Source organism: Chaetomium tenue (assembly GCF_020726465.1).
Source record: "Chaetomium tenue strain MPI-SDFR-AT-0079 chromosome Unknown F5144scaffold_3, whole genome shotgun sequence".
In the NCBI taxonomy this organism is placed as follows: Eukaryota; Fungi; Ascomycota; class Sordariomycetes; order Sordariales; family Chaetomiaceae; genus Chaetomium; species Chaetomium tenue.
In genome coordinates, this window is record NW_027117331.1 from 779,396 (window position 1) to 799,224 (window position 19,829).

General features: G+C 54.9%; 9 protein-coding genes across 9 annotated transcripts; 4 read left to right on the forward strand and 5 right to left on the reverse strand.

The window, feature by feature from the left end:
- The first annotated feature begins 373 nt into the window (after window positions 1–373).
- On the forward strand, window positions 374–1,682 carry F5144DRAFT_566048 (uncharacterized protein). The gene is made up of 2 exons (XM_066788533.1): window positions 374–1,438; window positions 1,526–1,682. The coding sequence occupies exon 1, from the start codon at window positions 749–751 to the stop codon at window positions 1,205–1,207; it is 459 nt and encodes a 152-aa protein (XP_066644308.1). The 5' UTR covers window positions 374–748; the 3' UTR covers window positions 1,208–1,438; window positions 1,526–1,682.
- A 468-nt stretch (window positions 1,683–2,150) lies between these two features.
- On the forward strand, window positions 2,151–3,489 carry F5144DRAFT_488180 (pyridoxal phosphate-dependent transferase; the record flags this gene model as incomplete). Its single annotated transcript, XM_066785645.1, has 2 exons — window positions 2,151–2,462; window positions 2,530–3,489. The coding sequence occupies 2 exons, from the start codon at window positions 2,151–2,153 to the stop codon at window positions 3,487–3,489; spliced, it is 1,272 nt and encodes a 423-aa protein (XP_066644309.1).
- A 134-nt stretch (window positions 3,490–3,623) lies between these two features.
- Window positions 3,624–5,093, reverse strand: F5144DRAFT_644527 (common central domain of tyrosinase-domain-containing protein; the record flags this gene model as incomplete). The annotated part of the gene is made up of 4 exons (XM_066792850.1): window positions 4,829–5,093; window positions 4,422–4,755; window positions 4,091–4,370; window positions 3,624–4,032 (listed from the first exon to the last, which is right to left on the reverse strand). The coding sequence occupies exons 1-4, from the start codon at window positions 5,081–5,083 to the stop codon at window positions 3,624–3,626; spliced, it is 1,278 nt and encodes a 425-aa protein (XP_066644310.1). The 5' UTR covers window positions 5,084–5,093.
- A 935-nt stretch (window positions 5,094–6,028) lies between these two features.
- F5144DRAFT_619490 (uncharacterized protein) lies at window positions 6,029–8,634 on the forward strand (the record flags this gene model as incomplete). The annotated part of the gene is made up of 2 exons (XM_066791973.1): window positions 6,029–6,618; window positions 6,679–8,634. The coding sequence occupies exons 1-2, from the start codon at window positions 6,064–6,066 to the stop codon at window positions 8,632–8,634; spliced, it is 2,511 nt and encodes an 836-aa protein (XP_066644311.1). The 5' UTR covers window positions 6,029–6,063.
- Window positions 8,635–8,733: 99 nt separating this feature from the next.
- F5144DRAFT_566055 (uncharacterized protein) lies at window positions 8,734–10,087 on the reverse strand. The gene is made up of 5 exons (XM_066788534.1): window positions 9,682–10,087; window positions 9,549–9,609; window positions 9,268–9,469; window positions 8,994–9,211; window positions 8,734–8,937 (listed from the first exon to the last, which is right to left on the reverse strand). Exons 1-5 carry the CDS (start codon window positions 9,789–9,791, stop codon window positions 8,869–8,871), a joined length of 660 nt encoding a protein of 219 aa, XP_066644312.1. The 5' UTR covers window positions 9,792–10,087; the 3' UTR covers window positions 8,734–8,868.
- Window positions 10,088–11,336: 1,249 nt separating this feature from the next.
- F5144DRAFT_163313 (uncharacterized protein) lies at window positions 11,337–12,117 on the reverse strand. The gene is made up of 2 exons (XM_066782561.1): window positions 12,039–12,117; window positions 11,337–11,983 (listed from the first exon to the last, which is right to left on the reverse strand). The coding sequence occupies exon 2, from the start codon at window positions 11,925–11,927 to the stop codon at window positions 11,517–11,519; it is 411 nt and encodes a 136-aa protein (XP_066644313.1). The 5' UTR covers window positions 11,928–11,983; window positions 12,039–12,117; the 3' UTR covers window positions 11,337–11,516.
- An 876-nt stretch (window positions 12,118–12,993) lies between these two features.
- Window positions 12,994–13,897, reverse strand: F5144DRAFT_163306 (uncharacterized protein). The gene has a single exon (XM_066782560.1). The coding sequence runs from the start codon at window positions 13,661–13,663 to the stop codon at window positions 13,040–13,042; it is 624 nt and encodes a 207-aa protein (XP_066644314.1). The 5' UTR covers window positions 13,664–13,897; the 3' UTR covers window positions 12,994–13,039.
- F5144DRAFT_628115 (uncharacterized protein) lies at window positions 13,896–17,988 on the forward strand. Its single transcript, XM_066792325.1, has 5 exons — window positions 13,896–14,232; window positions 14,317–14,614; window positions 14,690–14,992; window positions 15,062–17,696; window positions 17,760–17,988. Exons 1-5 carry the CDS (start codon window positions 14,132–14,134, stop codon window positions 17,780–17,782), a joined length of 3,360 nt encoding a protein of 1,119 aa, XP_066644315.1. The 5' UTR covers window positions 13,896–14,131; the 3' UTR covers window positions 17,783–17,988.
- Window positions 17,989–18,075: 87 nt separating this feature from the next.
- F5144DRAFT_508141 (uncharacterized protein) lies at window positions 18,076–19,353 on the reverse strand (the record flags this gene model as incomplete). Its single annotated transcript, XM_066786499.1, has 2 exons — window positions 19,260–19,353; window positions 18,076–19,195 (listed from the first exon to the last, which is right to left on the reverse strand). Exons 1-2 carry the CDS (start codon window positions 19,328–19,330, stop codon window positions 18,076–18,078), a joined length of 1,191 nt encoding a protein of 396 aa, XP_066644316.1. The 5' UTR covers window positions 19,331–19,353.
- Window positions 19,354–19,829: the final 476 nt, after the last annotated feature.

Below are 19,829 nucleotides of genomic sequence, written 5' to 3' on the forward strand. Positions count from 1 at the left end.
TGTCAACCGACGATGCATTCACATTACACATCGCGCGAGGGATTAATTACTGGTGGGAACTTGATTTGCCAGATGAAAATTCCAGAATCAAGAAGAAGAGCATTTTCCGCTGTCCCCGGGGACCCGGATCAGGTATGCATCTGCATTATGCGGCCGGACAGAGCTGAGAACATGATGTTCGTGACAAGGCTAGGAAGCTTTCCTGACACCGTGTATCAGGACATTGTAATACATCTCTTGCACATCAAGCTGCACGGGGGAAGGATTGTGTCGGTCTCGAGGTTGAGATGCATATGTTAGGATCTGGATCGGCAGAATAACTCGGAGCCATAGGAACCCAGCCAACCCCCCTCCCACACCACCCTCTCATCGGGTCTGATGGCGCAAGTGCATGTCGTTTGTTGTGAGAGAGAATTGTTGCGGCCCAATTGTTCCGATCCAATAAAACCGACCCGTGCATGCGACTCATCAGTGGCTTTCTTCTTCATGCGCGTTCCCAGCTGAAAGACAAAAACGGCAACGAGCTTCAGAGACGGAGAACCTCAACCCCTTACGGAAGATGCATGCCGGCTTATCAATTCCAAATCTAAATGTTACTCCGATGCGGTTCAAGGCGGAGGAGTTGACCCCCTGGGGAAGAAGCGGTCAGGGGCTCGTCTCGCTCAGGGTTTGCCAAACAACCCACCAGCTCGTTCCACAACACCGGAGTTTTGTCACGTAGTTCAATCCTTGGAGTTCCAAAAGAGAGATGGCGCCCAACTCTGCGGCGTTCCTAGTGGGACATCAGGCCAAACCGCTCCAGGTGCGAGATACCGACGACAGGTACCCGGATGAGGATGAGATCTTGGTCAAGAATGCAGCGATTGCCATTAACCGGCTCGACTGGAAGATGCAAAGCTATCCCTGGACGTCGTTCGAATATCCCCTGATCCTGGGTGCCGACGTTGCGGGCGAAGTGGTCGACGTGGTTGTGATGTTGATGAGAGTCTATTCAAAATCGGGGATCGTGTTGTCGGCCACGCCCTGGCCTTTGCCACCAACGACGAGCGCCATGCTCCCGCCTCCTAGCTTAGACCCTAGCCCAACATCTACAACGCTTCTCATCTGGGGCGGATCGAGCAGCGCCGGGTGCAACGCCATCCAGCTCGCCGTTGCTGCCGGGTGCGAAGTCACGTCACGGCATCGCCCAGGAATTTCGATAAGATGAAGCCGCTCGGGGCATCCTTGGCTGTGGACTACAACAGCGGGACGGTGCTTGAAGACCTGGAGACGGCCTTCCGAGGCAAGAAGTTTGCTGGTGCATTTGACACTATTGGGAGTGCGGATTCGCTCGGGAAGACTGCCCAGGCGGTCTCCCGGATCGACGAGTCAAAGATGGTGGTGTCGACAACGCATTGGATTGACGAGAAAATCATACCGGATGGTGTTCTTGCCAAAGCTATCCTGGCAATCAGCATCCGGGGAACCGAGGAGACGGAGGCTTCCGAGCCGAACATAGGCACCATGGTGTACGAAGATTTCTTACCGGATGCACTGAAAGCAGGCAAGTATCAAGCAGAACCGCAGCCAAAGATTGTTGGTAATGGGCTTTTATTGATTCAAGCTGCCCTGAATGAAGCATCAGGTGGTGTGTCAGCAAGGAAGCTGGTGGTGACCTTGTAGCTAGCAAACTATTACCTTGGTCTGAAATACGAATTCCGCCTGGCCATTCAGGGCTCCGAGCAGCTGAGAGTGAGACGTGCGGATCTTGTCTGTGGCGTTGATTGGGCTGCTTGTGCAGCTGTGGGGGTTGGGCGCTACTTTCATGCAGGACATGGGCTATCCCTCCTTACCTAGTTATGTATAAAACGTGCTGCCGTTTGGTGTTTACTCACCGGTCCTTTCCTCATCACCTTCTTTCCAACGACCTGCTAGCTACTTTCTCCCACCACGTTAACATGGGTGACAATCCCGACCCGTTGGACGGTTTCAACGCGCCCCAAGTCAAGGCAACCCGGCCGGGCGATCCCCCACCAGACCATGACTTCCACAACAGTTGGGGGTGTTCCTACGGCGGCGGCCACGGTGATATAGGCGACGGTGGGCTCGAAGTCTCTCAGTTGTGGCAAGAGTACATATCGGATCCAGCGGCGGCTGGGCGAAAGTACCACATGCTTCTGGAAGAGTACACCACCCTTTTTCACCGGTTCTTCCAGGGGTATTACCCCATATCATTACATGCCCACGCAAGCGATGCTCTGCATCCGACGACCATCGCAAGCTTGCTCATCAACACGGGCGCAACCAGCCCCTTGGTCCTTCACTCCCCAACTCTGGCACCTAGACCCGATGAAAAGCCCGAGGAAACCGGGCAGCGAGTCCGCCAGTTCGCTCTGGATTTGCTAGGGTGGAATGAGACTCACGTCCGGGAACCTAAGTTTGTCTACGAGGTGAGAGGCTACGGAGCGGGTTATGGTCCTCTTGTAAGTTTCTCATTTTTTTTTGACTGACCCCGGGGAGGTCTGCTGCTAACGCGTTCCCGTCGGAAAGGCCCATGCCTCTAAAGAATGGGAGATCAACGCTATTGCGGCGGGACCAAAACCCGTTCTGGTCAACATCAGAACAGCCACAAAGGAGTCCCTGGACAATCTCCTCGCCGAGGCCAAAGCCCAGGGCTGCATCGCGGCACTCATTGACCTAGTCAGCACCGAGGACGGTTTGATCCTCCCGCCAGAGCGCCTGGGAATGCTCAAAGAAAGCTGCGCACGCCACAAACTCCTCCTCATTGTCGACGAGACCATGACAGCAATCCGATGCGGAGCACCCTTCACTTTCCAGCGCAGCGAGTACGCCGCGCAAGAGCCACACCTACAGCCCGATCTTGTAATCTTCGGCAAGGGGCTCGGCGTCAGCGGTATTGCGCTGAACTTTAACGGCGCGTTGATCAAAAACCTCGGATACGTCGAAACACCAGACATGAAGCAGACCATCCTTTACTACCGCGCGCTCGTGAGCCGGCCCATCGGCCTAACAACGCTCATCGAGGCCTACGGTACGCTGCGAAAGGCTGAGGCGCAGAACTGGCCAGCACGGAGCGTCCAGATCGGCGAGACCATCCGTGGTATCCTCTACGAGCTGGAGCCGCAGACCAGGGAGCCAGGGGTTATCCGTGGACTGGCGGCCATGATCGCTCTCGACAAGAAATATGTCACCCGGTTTGGTATCATGGGGGCTATTCGCCGCCGGAGTCCTATCGTGCGCTGGCTGCCTAGTCTCAGTGCTGGGTATGCTGATCGTGGTCTGCTCATGGAGAACGTGTTTGGGTCGCAGAGCAGGAAGCACAGGCAAACGCTGTCGGCGGAAGCGGACCGGGCTGGGTTTGCTCCGCTGTGGTGCTTTCTGTGTGGTATCCAGGCCAGCTCGCAGGACTGGTGCCGGGAGTGTTTCTTGTCTTACTGCAATAACGAGGTTTGTGTTAAGAAGTTTGGGGAACACGAACACGTTGGGTGAGAAGGGTCAGGTAGATGATCAATATGGGTGCCGAGTAGATAGCAAATACATTGGAATCTTCCACAACATGGAACTACCCCCGTCAAGCCACACATTAAATTGACGACCAATTTTGAACAGCTTTGGGGAAAGATTCACTTCGAATACTTGATGCTCACAGCATAATCATTGACCACGATGCTGCCGTCCTTGACATCCACCACCCCCGCAAGCTCGCCGCTGGGCTTGCCCATCTCGAGCGCCTCCTTCCGAGACACGGCGTACGTGTCACTGATGCTTCTTAGCAGCGTAGCCTTTGGGTCGTCATCGGGCATCCAAGGCTGCAGCTCAGGGTACGTATACCCCAACTTGAACCAGTCCGCCGCCGCGTCGGCGTCCCAGAGCGTGCCCTTCTCGTCTTTGTGAAAGGGCCGGAATGGCGTCTTATTGGTGACGGTGTCACCCATGCCAACTACCTTTTGGTCGAACGGTCTTGTCTTGTCTTCACCGAACCACTTCTCCGGATTCAGCGTCTGCCAGATGGCAAACAAACGGTCGAGGTTGCTACGAGATGTGTCAGCGTTGACTCTTGATGTTCAAGCCTCAGGTGATGTGCCCTCACCAGTGATGAAACCAAAAGATGGGGTCAAAGGTTGCCACTGGGATTTGAGACATGTGGCCACCCTCCCCACCAACCCAATAGTGGATGTTGTTGTGAATGAACTCGATGTTCATATCCAGCATGACACTGGATTCGCTTGCCGAGATCCCGGTAGCATCCCTCGCCGTGGTCGCAAAGCTCTTGAAGTCCAGGGGGTAGGTGAGCAGTCGGTACACCATCTCGGCGGTTTTGCCATAGTCAAAACCGGTGATGAAGGAATGGTCCGAAAAGAACTTGTCCACTGTGGAATGGTGGACGACGCCGTCCTTCTACCGCCCCTCGACGTCCGTACGATCGTCCTTTGTCGGACAACGGCTTGTGGCAACACATTCTCCGTACTGGATAGCATCATCAAACTCCATGGTTCTGAGCGGCCCCATCCCGTAGTCACTCATCTTCTTGCCGCGCGGCATCTTGAATTGGTAGAGCGGATTATCGACCACCCTTTTGACGAGCGGGATTCTGAAGCTCCTCGGGAGTACTAGCTTTGGCGTTTGCGGATTCTTCGCCCAGTCCCAATAAGGAAGACGAAACGAGCGGGCGGCTATTCGGAGCTCGGTCTCTCCCGCTCGACCAAGCCCCAGGTTCGGGATGATCTCGTCAACCATGATCTCGTAGAGGCGTTGCTAATCATTCACGGATGGTGAGCAAGACATGGCACTGCCAAGACATGGATTCCAAATTGAGAGTAATACGTGCCTCGTAGAGGAGAAGATACGGACGATGCCATAGCGGAAAGAGAGCATTGGCGTGCACACAGTACCCCTTACTCCGGACCTCCTCAGCCGTAAGATTAGGTTCATCCCAGGAGGTGTACGGCATGCCATGAATTCCTGCGATTTGGAAGTATGAATCCCTCGATGTTGGGGACAGGGCTTGGAACCGTTCGCGAGCCAGGAGAAACAAGATGACTTGCATCCTGGTCCACGCGGTTCTTGCTCTCACTCCATTCATTGATCTCTCGCCTAATAGGAACCCGGTTGCCAGGGCCCCAGCCGGCTTTGATTCCCTGGATGGGATAGCACTTGTAAGGCATCGCGGTGACCGTGGCTATCAGCTTGTCACTTTTTGGGTAGGTGGACTTTGCGTCCAGGCGGTTCGATCAGCCTTCAGGGGGCGAATCCCAATCAGGGGAAGTCTTAATCGTGGCCGTGAAGGTCACTAGTATGTCTCTTCTGATGGGTGAATCCACACGGAAGCTTCCGCTCTCTTTACTTGGGGGGACAGGTTCATCCCACACAGGGTAATTACCTCCGAGGTCCCCACGGAGTGTGTGACGCGGCTCTGTAGACCCGTACAATCCCATCGTCGTACTGCAACCTCCCTCGAGTTCCCCCTCTTCACTTAGCAGGACGCGATTTGCTCGAGGTATGGACCGTGCGATGTGTGATGCATGCAGCATGATAATGTTTGCAGCTCAGTCCCGCCCATGCAAGACAGGCATGTTCATGTCACAGCTCAATATGGTTAAGACTCAAAAGCAGGAAGCCCCGTCAAGCTGCAGGTCCCCCACCGCGTGTATCAAGATTTATTGGTGGTGAAATGCCAATCCTACCCCCACCATGCAGTTCAGCTCGTCCAATACATGGTGGCTTTGTTAGGCATCAGCGATCTGCATGGGGCGGCCTGCAGATGAACCTCCCTATTTCCTAGTTAGGGTAGCGTGAAAAACACCTGGGACAACTCACAAACGCGTGAAGCGCTCCGGAGCTTCAGACACAGCCTTGCTTGCAGGAGGCTGGTTAGAATACCTCCGCTCTGAGGGAGACTGAGACAGGGCTGACGAAACCCGAGAGCATGGGGAAGAAGTCGATCTCTTGTGGAGCCATGTTACTTCCTGTTCCTGAAAAACAGATATATACTACTACACTTCTAACCGAGAACCAAAAGAACAAGTATGAAATACACTCCGGATACTAGTAACTCGTCGAATCATGTCTCCTTCACGCATAGACGACCATCCCGATTCAGAAGTTAAACAAGACCGGCTTCCTCCTTGTCTGTTTCCCACTCTCCGCGGGTCTCGAACGACACCGTCGTTCTCAGTATCAGCACCGGTGACCCAGTTTGGGTCCGTCATCGAAACTCAGTTCCTTCCGGAACGAGAATGGCACGAGTCGGGACACCACAACGACCCGGTAACAATATGCAAGGCAGCCTGGATATTGACGCTGCAATGTTTCGTCCAGGCCGACATTCTCTGCTTTGTCTACCAAGAAGTGGAGTCGGCAGGTCGCATTTACAGTACAAGCGGTGATCCAGTCTTGTATTTGACTCGGGTTGACGGGGGCGAGGAGGTCCAGGAATTTCTACGAAGGCTCGGGGCTGGTGCGGTATCTACCGTCTTGACAGCGCCGCGTGGTCACGAAATCCGTATCGTGAAAGGGCAGCCTGCGGTAGGGGATTTTGCCAACACCTTGCTCTACTACTCTGGAGAGGGTGACGGTGGCACAAGACCTAGGCTGTTATCCGGCAGAAAGCCCTTGGGGGTAAGTGCCTTGAATCCGCCCCGTAATGCATGATTACAGACTGAGCAAATGATACACCAGATGGACATCCGTGTCGGCATGAGTAAGGAGGCAAACGGCAGAATCTTAGCCGCCCTTGACTTCCGGCGTTCCCACATGAGTCAGGATGCCGCAACCAGCGTCTTCCGGACCTTCCAGCATATCGCCTCGCAGCTAGCAGATATGGCCATGACCACCCCGAGCGGAGGCAGAACGAGGCTACAGGATATTAATGTTTGTTCTGCCCACGACTGGCAATCAGTCCGGCAACTCACCGCATCGGTTAGTCCAGTGGAGGAACAGTGTCTTCATGACATTATTGTGGGGCAATGCAGGAAGTTCCCTAGCCGCACTGCGGTGATGTCAACGAATGGGGACACCTTGACCTATGGCGAACTCGACGATCTCTCGCAAAGGTTAGCGTACAAGTTGGCTCGGCTCGGCGTGAAGCCCGAGACGTTTGTGCTCAGCTGCTTCGAGAAGTCTATTTGGGCCGTGGTGGCCCGGCTGGCTATTATGCGTGCTGGGGGTGCCTACATCTCCATCCACGCCACCAACCCGCCCGCCTATCTCGATTCAGTCATCACCCGGACCGGCGCTCGCATCGTCGTTTGCGATGAGAAACACGCCAACCGATTCCGCCACCTCGTCCCGATCACCGTGGAAACCTCCCCGAGCATCCTCCGGAGCCTCCCAGTATCAGATCGAGGCCCGGTCTGCGACACGGTGCGCCCCGATAATGCCTGTCTGGTTCTTTTTACCTCGGGCAGTACCGGGAAACCCAAGGGCATCGTGCAGGTTCACCGGTCGTATGCGACGGCTATACGAAATTACGCCAAAATCCTGTCCCTTGATACAAACACGCGGTACCTCAGCTTTGATGACTACGCTTTCGACATCAGCAACCTCGAGTTCATGGTGCCCCTGATCACGGGCGGCTGCTGCTGCGTGCCGGGGCCCATGGGGACAGTCCAGGATCTAGCTTACAACATCAACGTCCTAAAAGCCAACGCGGCCTTCCTGACGCCAACTGTGGCCGTCAAACTAGACCCGGCTGACGTCCCGAGTCTGGAGATCCTCTGTGTTGGCGGAGAGCCGCTGTCAGCCGAACTTGTGGCCAACTGGACATGCGGCAGCACGCGGCTCGTCAACCAGTACGGCATGGGCGAAGCCGCTATCAGCTGCTGCTACAACGACAAGGTCCGCCCGGGACGGACCAACATCGGCCGACCAACAAGCGGCGCAGTCTTCGTGGTGGACGCAACCTCGCACGACAAACTCCTACCCGTTGGTGCCGTAGGCGAGCTCCTCATGGAAGGCTCGCACCTCGCGCGCGGCTACCTGGACCAAACCGCCGCCCGACGCACCGAAGCCGTCTTCCTCGAGACCCCCCCAGCCTGGCTAGCCACGATGCACCCAACCCGCGCCTCAGGCGCCGCCCAACCCCGCCTCTACCGCTCGGGCGACCTCGGCCGCTGGAACCATGATGGCACGATCGACTATGTCGGACGCAAGGACCACATCCTCAAGCTCGACGGGTGCCGCATCAACGCGCTCGAGGTCGAGCACCAGACCCGCAAGCGCCTCTCCCCGCTCGACACCATCATCGTCGACATCTTCGGCCTCGTCGACGGCGAGGAAGACCCCGTCCTCACCGCCCTCCTCCACCTGGACAACCACCCCATCACCACCACACCCACCCCCACAAACACAAACACAAACACAACCCTCCCCAACGAACCCACCATAACCGACGCCACCACCGACCCGCACACCGCCGCCAAAGTAGCCGAGCTCAAAGACGCCATCGCGGGTGCGCTGCCGCCGTACATGGTGCCGACGCAGTTCCTGCTGCTGTCGCACGTGCCGCGCACGCCGTCGAAAAAGACGGACCGCAGGATGATTCGGCATGTGGGGATAAAGTACCATCTTGCGCGGCGGGCGGAGAGGGGGGGGGATGTGGTGCTGGCGAGGAGGGCGAGGGTGGTGTTGCCTTAGGTTTGGGGGGTTTGTGATGGGGGGTGGTTTGGATGGGATTAAGTGTTGGTTTTGGGGGGAGGTGAAATTCAGGGGAAAAGGGGGCGGGGAGTTGACGGTATCGCAAGTTCGCTTTGAAGCGTTTATGTTATTCTATGGTCTATTTGGCTTCCGACATGCCCACAAAAGGTCAATGAAAAGTAAATCAGAAGTGCTCAGACGTGTTCGATCACGCAAGAAATAGTCCCGTCCCTCTTAGACGTAGATGGCGTCCGCCTGCGGTCGCATCAAAAATAAAATAACACCGGCGGCAAGTTGGCAGAACTAGGCCAAAGTCAGCATCCTGAGTAGCAGACACCTACTTAGCTTTTAAGACTCACGGCACAGATTATGAAAGGGAGTCCAGCGCCTTGTCCTTCAGGCCCAAGACTAAAGCCGAACAAGGTTTCCATGAGTGTAGAGCGGGCGAATCCGCCGAGGGTGTCGACTAGACTTAACAACATGTAAAGTTGCGCTCGAGTATCTGCTGGCACCATGGAGGGCAACAGGGATAACAGAAATATACGGTTTCCGTAGCCAGCCGTCTGGATAACCAAACCTAAAGAGAACGTTAGTATCCAAAAAGAAGACGGGGCAAACACGACATTCTCATACCAATGATCGTACCCTCCATGGTCTGCCACAATCCAATAACAACGGGGCCGGCCACAAGAGGCAGCACGCCTCCAACCGTAAGCGCCCAATCAACCTCCCAAGAAGTCAGCTCCGAGGCCGTCCTGATCTTGTTGGCCAACCGGGGCAAGGCGAAAGCAAGGCCGAGGTTGAGAACAGCCATCAAGGGAAGGACATTGGATGCCTGTTTGTGAGATAGCCATTAGTACTTGCGCAAAATTGCTACCGAGGGCGAAACCATGAGGCAGTCTATGCCAACGCACCTGAGCGAGAGACCAGTGGTACGTGATTGACAAAAAGGGCAGCAAGATCAAAATCGGTACTCTATGCCAATTGTCAGGGTGCCTTCTGGCACAGCGTACCGCTTGTTTTCGGGGCTGACGTCGATCGTCATACTTGTGATCATAGCCAGAAACACAAACTTGCCTCCCCCGAAAAGGAGAAAGATGGGCGACGCAAGTACGGCATTTACGGGGAATAGTTGCCGAAGATAGCCTTTTCATCATGCGAGGTTGAGCTGGAGTCCATGACAGAAGAAAAAGGGGGAGAGCCTAGCAAATAACAGCCGCACACGGCAAGACTCACAAATGGCCGCCATGCTACCGAGATTGAGCAGAATCCCGATGGCGCTCCATATCAACACCGGACGCCGTCCGATCTTGTCCGCATAGTAGCACAGGGGTAGTCCAACGAGGAGGACTGGGACAAATGAGGAGTCAGCGTGCCACATTTAATAACTACACCAAGTAATCAGAAAAACCAAGAACTGTTTTGTTTTACTAGGAAGTGCCTCGAGAGCTCCCAACCAAGCTCTCAGAGTGGCCAGTTGTTGCTGCACGGCGGGCACCTTGCATTCCCCTTCCTGGATCGGCCCAGCCAATCCGGGGATTCCGGGTTCGCGAGGGGCAAAGTACTCGAAGCAGATGGCGTATTCCAAAACCCGTATCCTGGCTGCAGCTGTCACGTTGGTGTGGCCCCCGATCGAACCATCGCGTTTCGGCACTACAGACGTTTCTTTTACGGAACAGACTCCGAAAAATCTCGTTGAAACAAATCTGTGCTACATTGATCTTCTTTGCGTCTTTTGAGGCAGCTGGTTGAAGATTCTGTCTTTCCAGATGCCAGGTGCGGCGCGCGGCGCTTCAGACGTCATTGACGTCATGAGAGGCGATTCGGGGTCTCCAGGAGTGGGATATCGCCGGCCCCAGCGCAAAAGGGTGAAAACGACGAGGGCGATGGAAGCAATGCAACGGTCGACTTGACGCAAACTCGCCGCAGACCGACTAAAACACCTAAGTGACCACCCACTACTCTCCATGACCGAATCCCCCCCCCCCCCATCACCTCGTACCCCGGACAGCAGGCACCGCTTCAGCCGCCGAAGATAGGACGTTGAACACTTGGAGAATCGCCTTCAAGCCAGCCCACTACTAATCCTACCAACCCACGAGAATCCGAAGAAGAATGGTAGAACGGAACGAACACGCTAGAATGGACTTGCATGGGCTTTAAGGAGATCAAGGCATATCTTTGGAAATGTATGGTTGAGTTAGTATTAGTTGCCCTTTCGGGTTAAACCCGCCGGGCGGAATAAATTGTTTGTTTGTTTGTCACGTTGTCGCTGAGTCCGAGCAAAAACACCAAGGCAGCAAAAAGAGATATCGCACGCGCCATTTCGTGTCCCGGTAGCGAAAATAAGAAGAGAGCAGGAGGAAGTTGGGCTCTACGACGAGACGTCCGCCGTCGGAGCCCTGATGGGCATATTATGTGTCTGACCTAAGGTACCTTTGCACCCAAGGGGTAAGGTCATCCCACCGCCACCACCACACACTCGGTTGAATCACAGGGCCAAGCGGATGGACCAATAAAGCTTGACCTTTTCCCTTCCATGTGGGCCTTGATATCAGGGGAAAGAAAGATAACTAGGTAGATATGGGATAAGTTACCTATAAAATGCACGCTATTATGTACATGCAGTTCCAGGTATTACCTGACATTTACGTACCCCTACGGACCTTACTTTGTCAATGCCATCTCCCATGGTTTCTCTCTTTATGAAGGGAACCTTTCACTCCCCAACTCTGAAAGTCGGAAGCCATAATAACCATGCCCTTTAAACACATTAGGTAGGCGACCTGGTCGCGGAATAACAGGTTTTATGGGTAAGTTTCTCGCTATTTTGACAAACTAGAAAGTGTTCCTTAGTCCCTCCTCTCCACCCTACGCTCTTTTTATTCGTCCGCCCCTTCATCCGCGGAAGGGTTGGCATCCACGGGAGGGCTGTCTCCCGCAGAAGGTGGAACTGAATCGTTTTCCTCGTTCGCCTTATAGCCCCGAAGGTCCTCCAGGCCATTGCCCCTCAAAAAAGTGTGGATAGTCCCGACGGCCTCTGCGATTGCTACACGCGCCTCCTCGGCCTCAGCTTGAAGCTTCTGCTTCTCCCAGTTCAGGTTCTGGACCTTCACGATCAGCCCGTCGATCCGAGCCTTTGCATTTGCCGTAAATTCTGTGGCATATCCATCGAGCTCCCTGGCGATGTCCCTAGCAGCGGGATAAACGAGCTTCAAGGTGCTCGTGTAGATGTCGGTGATAGCGGCGAGGGCCTTGAAACCCTCGGTGGGCTGGATGTATTCGGTGGCCATTGTGAAAACACCGGACAGACAAAGCCTGTTCTGAGAGATTTGCGATGAGATTTCTCCTGGGGTCACAGCATTAGCGAGGTAAGCATCAACAGAGCCCGGGAAACCTCATACAAATCAAGAGAATAGATACCTGAATGTTGGATGGGTAGGCCGCGCTTTTAGGTTGGAAACGGTGAACAAGAGTGCTGACGGTTTCTCACACTGAAGCAAGAGCGGCTATTTATGTCTATGGGGCTCAAGTCGGCGCCATTGAGCGGAGCAACAGATCTTCTAACTTGCAGAGCCTCAACATGGCAGAGCCTCAACATGGCAGAGCCTCAGACTCCTCAGGTGTTTGCCATGAAGCGTGGGATTTTCTCACGCTCTCGGCCCGTCCAGTCACGGCCCGAAGTGATTTGACTGCACTGATGCCTGATACACCCACCATCGGCGAGCTGAACAATACGGCTGGCAACGCCGTTTGCGCGGGATCTGGGCGATGCCATTCCCACTCCCCCGCTCAAGCTGAGAGAATATGAGGCTCTGCTTGGGTGGACTGAGGGAGGGGATGAGGCTCTGCTGGGCCGGGGGTGAGGCTCTGCCTGAGAAGTTGAGCCAAGGTCCCACAAGGATGACATGCACAGATACAAGGGTTATATTCAACGCCCAATCATGCTTTGCACGACCCCCATGTCCATCTACTACGGCGGATCGTGTGCGTTATCAAGGTAGGATGGCGTGAACTAGCGCATGGTCCGAGATGTGTTGCCGAACCCTGCTGTATCCCGGGTTGAAATATTGAGTGAGCTTGGCCAAGGGGCTTCATTGTTTGCGTGCTGAGTGCTGGATGGCATTGGCCAATCGCATGACGCCAGCGAATGCTTCGACCGGAGCCCACGGGACTTGAGGGGGGCTACAGGACTGGACCCTCCCTGCCTGATGGTGGCTCTGGGAGCAACCGAGTTTCCGCATCCACTCTTTCCAAGAAGTTCGATTGGCGAAGAAGGGGTTTGGCCCCAGCTCCGATATTCCGTGCATAGATGACGCATTTTTCGTTCGGTTCGTTCCATGGGGCAGAAGAGGCTCAACTCATCTCGGGAACCACTCAAGTATGTACACGTACCTCAAAGACCTTACATCGACCGAGACCGTGCCCTGCCGGTTCCATCGATGTATCCGATCCTCAAATCCCTGTTCTTTGCCTTATCGTCCAGCTCCGTAACGCGCTTTTCCAACCCCCTGACCTTCTCCTCCAGCGCCCTCTCACGAGCCGTCTTGGGCACCAAAGGGCCCTCTTCCCAATCGCTGATGGTCATGCTGTGGCTGAGGTGCATCGTGAGCCTCCAGACTTCCTCCCGCAGGTCCTGGCATTGATATGTTAAATCCCAGCTTTTTGATCTCTCCTTCCGAAGCGCCTCGGTGAGGTTTCCGAGCTCAACCTCCAGTTGCAGTATCTTGGCGCGCAGCGCCTCTGCCATTTTCTCTTGGGCCACCTCTAGTGCACTCATGGCGTCCTGTGAAACGTTGTCGGGATCTCCGATAGGCAGACTGTCTCTAAGTTGTCGTTTGAACCGCTGTACTTGCTCGGTTAAATCCCTGATTTGGTAAACTTGCTCCCAATTCTTGGCGTCGTCCCTGTTCAAGACTTCTCGGAGTTTTGCAATGAGGGTTTTGACCCCTTCCGCTTGCCGGTTTAGATCATCGTCCGCATCCTCCGCATCTTTCCGTATGCTCGGGGCAATGGCTTGCTGACTCATGCCTTGTTTCTGCTTTTTTGGGCCCCGAGATCGCTGCGGCTCAGGGGTGAATACGTCAGTCTCGAATCAGAACAACAGGGTTTAAAGGGGCGTAACACGCTATTTGACCCCCCACCCAAGGAAACCAGGGCACGTACATATCTTGTTTTGCCTAATGGAGGTATCCGTGATGCCGAAGGTGGTGTGTGACAGGCAAACCACTTCCGAACCTCCATCAGGCTGCACACGGGAATCGGCCCATCGGGCAGCAAGTGGCAAGGCTCATGTGACCGTCCCCCCAACGTCCCGCATCCCCCAGACCCCCACAGTGGGAGGTGGGAGCCGCGTGTGGTAATACAGTCTACCCTGTTTCGGGAGGCTCTCGAATGATACCCCTGTGGGACAAAAGAAACAGGCAGATGTTTTGACCCTTTTTTGCCTGGCACGCACCTCCCTCCCTCAACAGCAACGCAGGCATCAATAGAGAAAATGGGCTCTTACCATGAAGCTTTCAGCACCGGAGATTTTGATTCCACGTGGTTAGAACAGCTCCACCCCTTAAAAGAGGTCACACGCAAAGTCAAAGCCGAGTAAGCTTTTCAGATAGTGTGCTTGATCACTTGGGAAAATGGTGATAAAAAGCGTGTGGCTGACCAACTGGGGTGTCGCACAAGCATCATATTAGTTCCTGGCTTAGGAGGTGATTACATCGGGACATGGCAAGCCGATGATAAACCGGGAACTGTCTGGCCAAGAGACCTTTTGCCTCTACCTAACCATCTTCCCGACGTTAGGGTCGTTTCCTTCAAGTACAATACGTCACTCAACGGGACAACTAGCCAGGCCGGCATACGAGATCATGCCAATGATCTTCTGGTCTGGTTGTCCAACGATCGAGAAGACGACGAGACTGCGTCACTGAGACCCCTCGTTTTCGTCGGGCACAGTCTTGGTGGGGTCATCATCAAGAGAGTATGCCATCAAATCTACCTACATGTCGATCTAATTCTCCAGTGTGCCAGCTCGGCTGACATCTGCAAATAAAAGGCACTTACCATAATGGCTCACAACATCAAGTATCAAGACCTCTGGGATGCCAGTCGAGGCGTCATGTTCTTTTCGACCCCCCATCTCGGCCTAAACGAGGAACAGTGGAGAAGATTTGCTCACAGGGTGTTGCTGCGCCGTGCTCCGTCCGAAGGGGTTGTTCCCACCAAGAAGATGCTAGAAGAGTTGCACGTCAACAGTAGGATGCTCGACCGCGTGACCGAAGACTTCCTGCCTCTCCAACCTGATCTGTCTTTTGTTACATTTATTGAGGACAGGCCGATGGAGGGCATGGACGACGTCGTAAGTGTCACTACACCTACCTGACCCCCCTTTTTACCATCCCTTAGACAGTGGACTGACCGCCACAAGATGGTCAACCACGTATATGGGTTTACCCGTACACCGACAGAGACTCCCCGCCGTTTATCTGGAGACCACATCGGGCTCTGCAAGTTCAGGAATCATAAAGACGATATGGACGAGTTTGGGCTCGTTCAGGATGGAATCCGGGCTTTGATCGACGACGAGCCCAGAGCGATACATCGACTCAGGTATCAAGAAAAACGAGCTCTCCATTCGCTGTGCCCTACGTCGTTCCATTGCCACACCCTAGGTCAGAAGCCCACCAAAGGGACCTGCGCTTGGATATTCGACACACCTGAGATGGAGCTGTGGCTCGCCAACGACTCTGGTAAAGAAAAGCTCTGGATCCACGGTCCGGCGGGCTGTGGGAAAAGCTTCCTCGCACAGCACATCATCACAAAGCTCCACGATGGAAAGACTGCGGCGCAACACGGAGTGATCCATTGCGCCCTCAGCCAATCCCATCCGTCACGGGGGGACTTACAAGCGCTCCTGCGCGCCACGCTGCATCAAGCACTCCATCTCGTTCCCGAACTGGTTACGGGATTTCTGCTACCCACGTTTGAAGCAGCACAGGGCCGCGATTCTCATGAACAACAGATATGGACAAAAAAGGTTCTTGTCACAATCTGGGTTGATGCCATGGCTGAGGTAATGGCCCGCCAGTCGTTGACCCTTGTAATCGACGGCCTTGATGAGATGAGCAAGGAATGTCAAGAAACATTTTTTGACTTTCTGGATGAGCTCCCACAGAAAGCCAAGGAGGCATTTGAACGACTCAAGCAAGGAATAGGAGAGACAGCCACGCCCAAAATGAAGCTTCTTGCTGTCTCTCAAGGAGATGAATACATCCGTGGGCGGCTTGGCCGGTTGGGATTCAAGTCCTACCATATTCGGTCGCAGGATGTCAAGAAGGATATCAAGACAACCGCATGGACTAGGCTGCACCCCCTTTGGAAGGCCAAGGGGCGCAACGCGGATGCTCAGCTGGAACAGACATGTAACAAGATTGCCGATAACTCCAAGGGTTCGTATCTGTGGGCGACCCTTGTCGTGGAGATACTCAGGCGATCCCGAACGACACGTGAGAAGGATGTCCTGTTCCTTCTCAGGCAATTTGTGGAAGGCGATGTCGATGATCTCTACTCGCACATTCTGCTCGGACTCGCCAATAACCCCAAAAGCGCCACCTTTGTCCAGCAAGTTCTCCAGTGGGCCATCTTCCAGCAAGAGGGTCTGAAGCTCTCCGAGTTCAAGATTGTTGACGCACTCGCCAAAGCCACATCAGAACACACAGACCAAATCATCACCCCCGAAATCCTGGGTTCCTTCTTCAACGATAACATCAAACTCCGCATCGAGTTCCACTGCGGCCATCTCGTAAAGTTCCAAGACGACGGCCGGCTCTCCCTCGTCCACCGAAGCTTCCAACACCACCTCAAGAACACCAAAACTAAGCCCACTCCACGCTCCCCGGCCGACCTCGACAACACAAACGCCTTCCTCGACCCCCAAACCGCCCACGCCGCCCTCGCCAACCTCTGCATCACCTACCTCACCATGCCCTGCTTCGACAGCACCACCTCCAACCCCCACCTCCCCATCCCCCTCCCCCCTACCAACGCAACCCAACAACCCGCCCCTCCCCCAAAACAACAGCCACCACCCACCAACCCCCCCAACCCCCAAACCTTCACCACCTTTGAATCCCGCCTCCGCCACCTCACCACAACCCACCCCTTCCTGCGCTACGCCGCCCTGCACTGGCACGAACACCTCGCTGCAGCGGGGCCGGCCTGGCCCGGGAAGGCAGGCGGACCGGAAGCCCAAGCAATGCTACGAGAACGCAGGAGCTGGCTGGAGGATGGGGAGAATCCGTATGGGAGGTGCTGGGCGGAGGTATGGTGGTTTTTTGTGAGAGGGGTGGGGCAGGCTTTTCCGGGGGAGGGAACGGGGGGAGCGGGGGGGTTGGTGGGGAGGGTTGTGGGGGTGGGGGTGGCGTTGGAGGGGGTGGAGGGGAAGGGGGAGGGTGGTGCTGCTGTTTCTTCTGTGCCTGCTTCTACTCCTGCTTCTGCGGCTGTGGGCGTGGTTGGGGATGGGGGTAGGGCCGGGGATAGGCATCGGGGTAGCGAGGATGGTGGGGGAAGTGGTGGTGAGGTTAACATGAATGCGGTTGGTCACGCGGTTAAACCCAAGAAGCAGAAACGGGGAGGGGTTGAACGGGACCCCGTGGTTGTGGAGGGGAGGTCTGAAAGGGAAGGCGGTGAAGATTCTCTTAACTCCTTTGGCCGCGAGGATGAGAGGTTGGATGCGGATGAAGGGGATGGGTCGGTTGCCCCGCCAGAAGACACGTCCACAAGGACAACTCAAAATGGTGGGAGACAGAGGACCGAACGGGAGGCGGTGGAACAGGAGGTGGTATACGTGGAGAAGATAGTTTACGTCGATCGGCCGGTGGTGGAGGTTCAAACTGTGGAGAAGTCAGTTGTAGAAACAATCACAAAGGAGGTGGAGAAGATAAGGAAAGTGGAAGTGGAAAGGGTCGAGGAAGTGATAGTGGAGGTGGACAAGACGCCGCCAAAGAAGCAAAAGATACAGCTATCAAGATGGGGGCGTGTGAAGAAAACTGGTAAGAAGCTTGGTAAGTCAACATACCGCCTCAGTTATTGTTGAAGAACAGTCAATAACTAATCATCGACTACAGTGAAGGAAGTATTTGCGAAATAGCATCGGAGGCTAGCTATCTGGCCGGACGGATGTGCATTCTAAACACGCGTTAAGGAGCATTACATAGTATTTATTTACAAAACACTTAATAGGATGCAACCAGAGGTTTTATCAGAAGACGGCGAGGCCTCAACCCGGTGACCTGCGCTGCTGTAGCCATGCAGCAAAGATCAAACGAGCCAAAAGCCTTCGCATAGCAACCCCCACTGGCCCGCTACTAAATGAGCTCGACATCACAAAATTGATATGCCATACCCTAATTCTATCCCGTTCTACCGAGTGTAATGATAGCCTTAACTCCAAAGTTTGTTCATCCGCTTAAAAAAGCCTCTCTTCCGCTTTTCACCAAAAGGCTCCTGGTACGGAGGTGAACAATTGGGCCCAGGGGCGTAGCCAGCCCCTTCCAGCACAGGAGTGGCATTGGCAGCCGTGAATGTGTTCCGGCGGATGTCCTGTAACTCATCTCCTCCTGTGACTGGCTCATATTCAATCATCGTGACTCTTTGTGGGGTATATCCACCCATATCACTCCCAGACATCTCCCGACCCGGACCAGCTGACCACGGCAAAATGGTCCAAGGCTCTGGCCTCTCTACTACAGCCGGTTCGTTTCCAGCCGCCCTCCCAACCGCCCTTCCGGCCGTCCTTTTGCTGCCATGTCTCGTCGTCTCCTCAATATCAGGCCCAACAGCCATCCCAATCCTCTCACACAACACCATAAAAGCAGCATTCTCGGCGTCCTCGAACTGGCATATGCCCCGATGATCGGCGCCCACGCCCATCGCATACTCATTCTCGATCATCATCCTCGCGCTCGTCTGGTTGACAATGCACTTGCCCGTCTTGCCCCAATGCCCCTCCTCATAGAAGCTAATAATGGGGTACCGCGGCGAAAGCTGCACAAAGTCCTCCTTGATCTCCTCCAAGTCGTCCGACGCGCGCGTGATGGCGCCCACGAGCGCCGATGCCGGCCCGCCCCCGAGGAGCGAGTAGCCCGAGGCCACCAGCTTCCAGCTGGCCTTGTCGGCGCCGCCGTGGGGGGTGCCGAAGAAGATGATCCCCTTGGTGGCGGCCGCGATGGTCCCGTACTCGGCTTCGCTGTGGGCGAAGCACAGGGCTTGCTTGATGACCAGCCCGCCGAGGCAGTGGCCGACGAAGATGAGGGGTCGGCTGGCTGGGTCGGCGATCTTGCGGCGGCGGACATTGAGGAGTGCGAGTAAGGAACGTGCGCTGTCGCGGATGGTGGCGTCAGTGTTGTTGTGGAAGGACTTGGCGTTGTAGCTGAAGGAGAGGACGCGGGTGCGTGGCCGTTCTTCAGGGAGGAGTTCCCGGGGCCAAAAGACCTCGGAGTCTTTGTCCCGCCATGTCCAGGATTCGGTGGCGTCGCCGTCGAGGCCGTGGACGAGAACAAGACTGTGGTCCAAGGGTTTCCTAAGTAAGCTCTTTGAATACATCGAGACGGGGTGAAACTACTCACTCGACAGTGGGAGTCAACTGTTTCTCCTCAGCTGGGTCATAGACCTCTCGAAGAGCAAGCCTATTAGCCATGGTTGATGATGTCGCAAGTGACGAACTCGACGAAGGGACGACTGTATTCGGTTCCGTTCCAAAAAATATGCTGGATGTATTCAAAGCTCTCAAGCAACTAGATAAAGAAGTGACACAAAAGCCTACTTGAACGTCGGATAAACCGTAAGGCTCTGAGACTGCCCCTTGCCAGCTGGATCGCAGCCCAATTCAGGCCCAAACCGATCAGCATGACCCATTACAAGCTGACTTGGGTCCTCAAATAATCATGTTTGATTTGGAGGTCCAGCTAACCCAATACAACCCTGATGAAATTGCCCTATTCGCACGTGAGTCAACACATCGTTCCCTGTTGGATACAACACGTCAAGCGCGGGTCACCAGGCTGCCTGAGAGTTGGAACCGAATAGCCGTGTTGCAATATTTCTCGCCCAATAACAATAAGCCTGGCCAAGCAGCTCATGCCCGAGAAACGCAGCCCCGTTAATGGCGCCAACACACACTCCGTTACGGAGCCTGA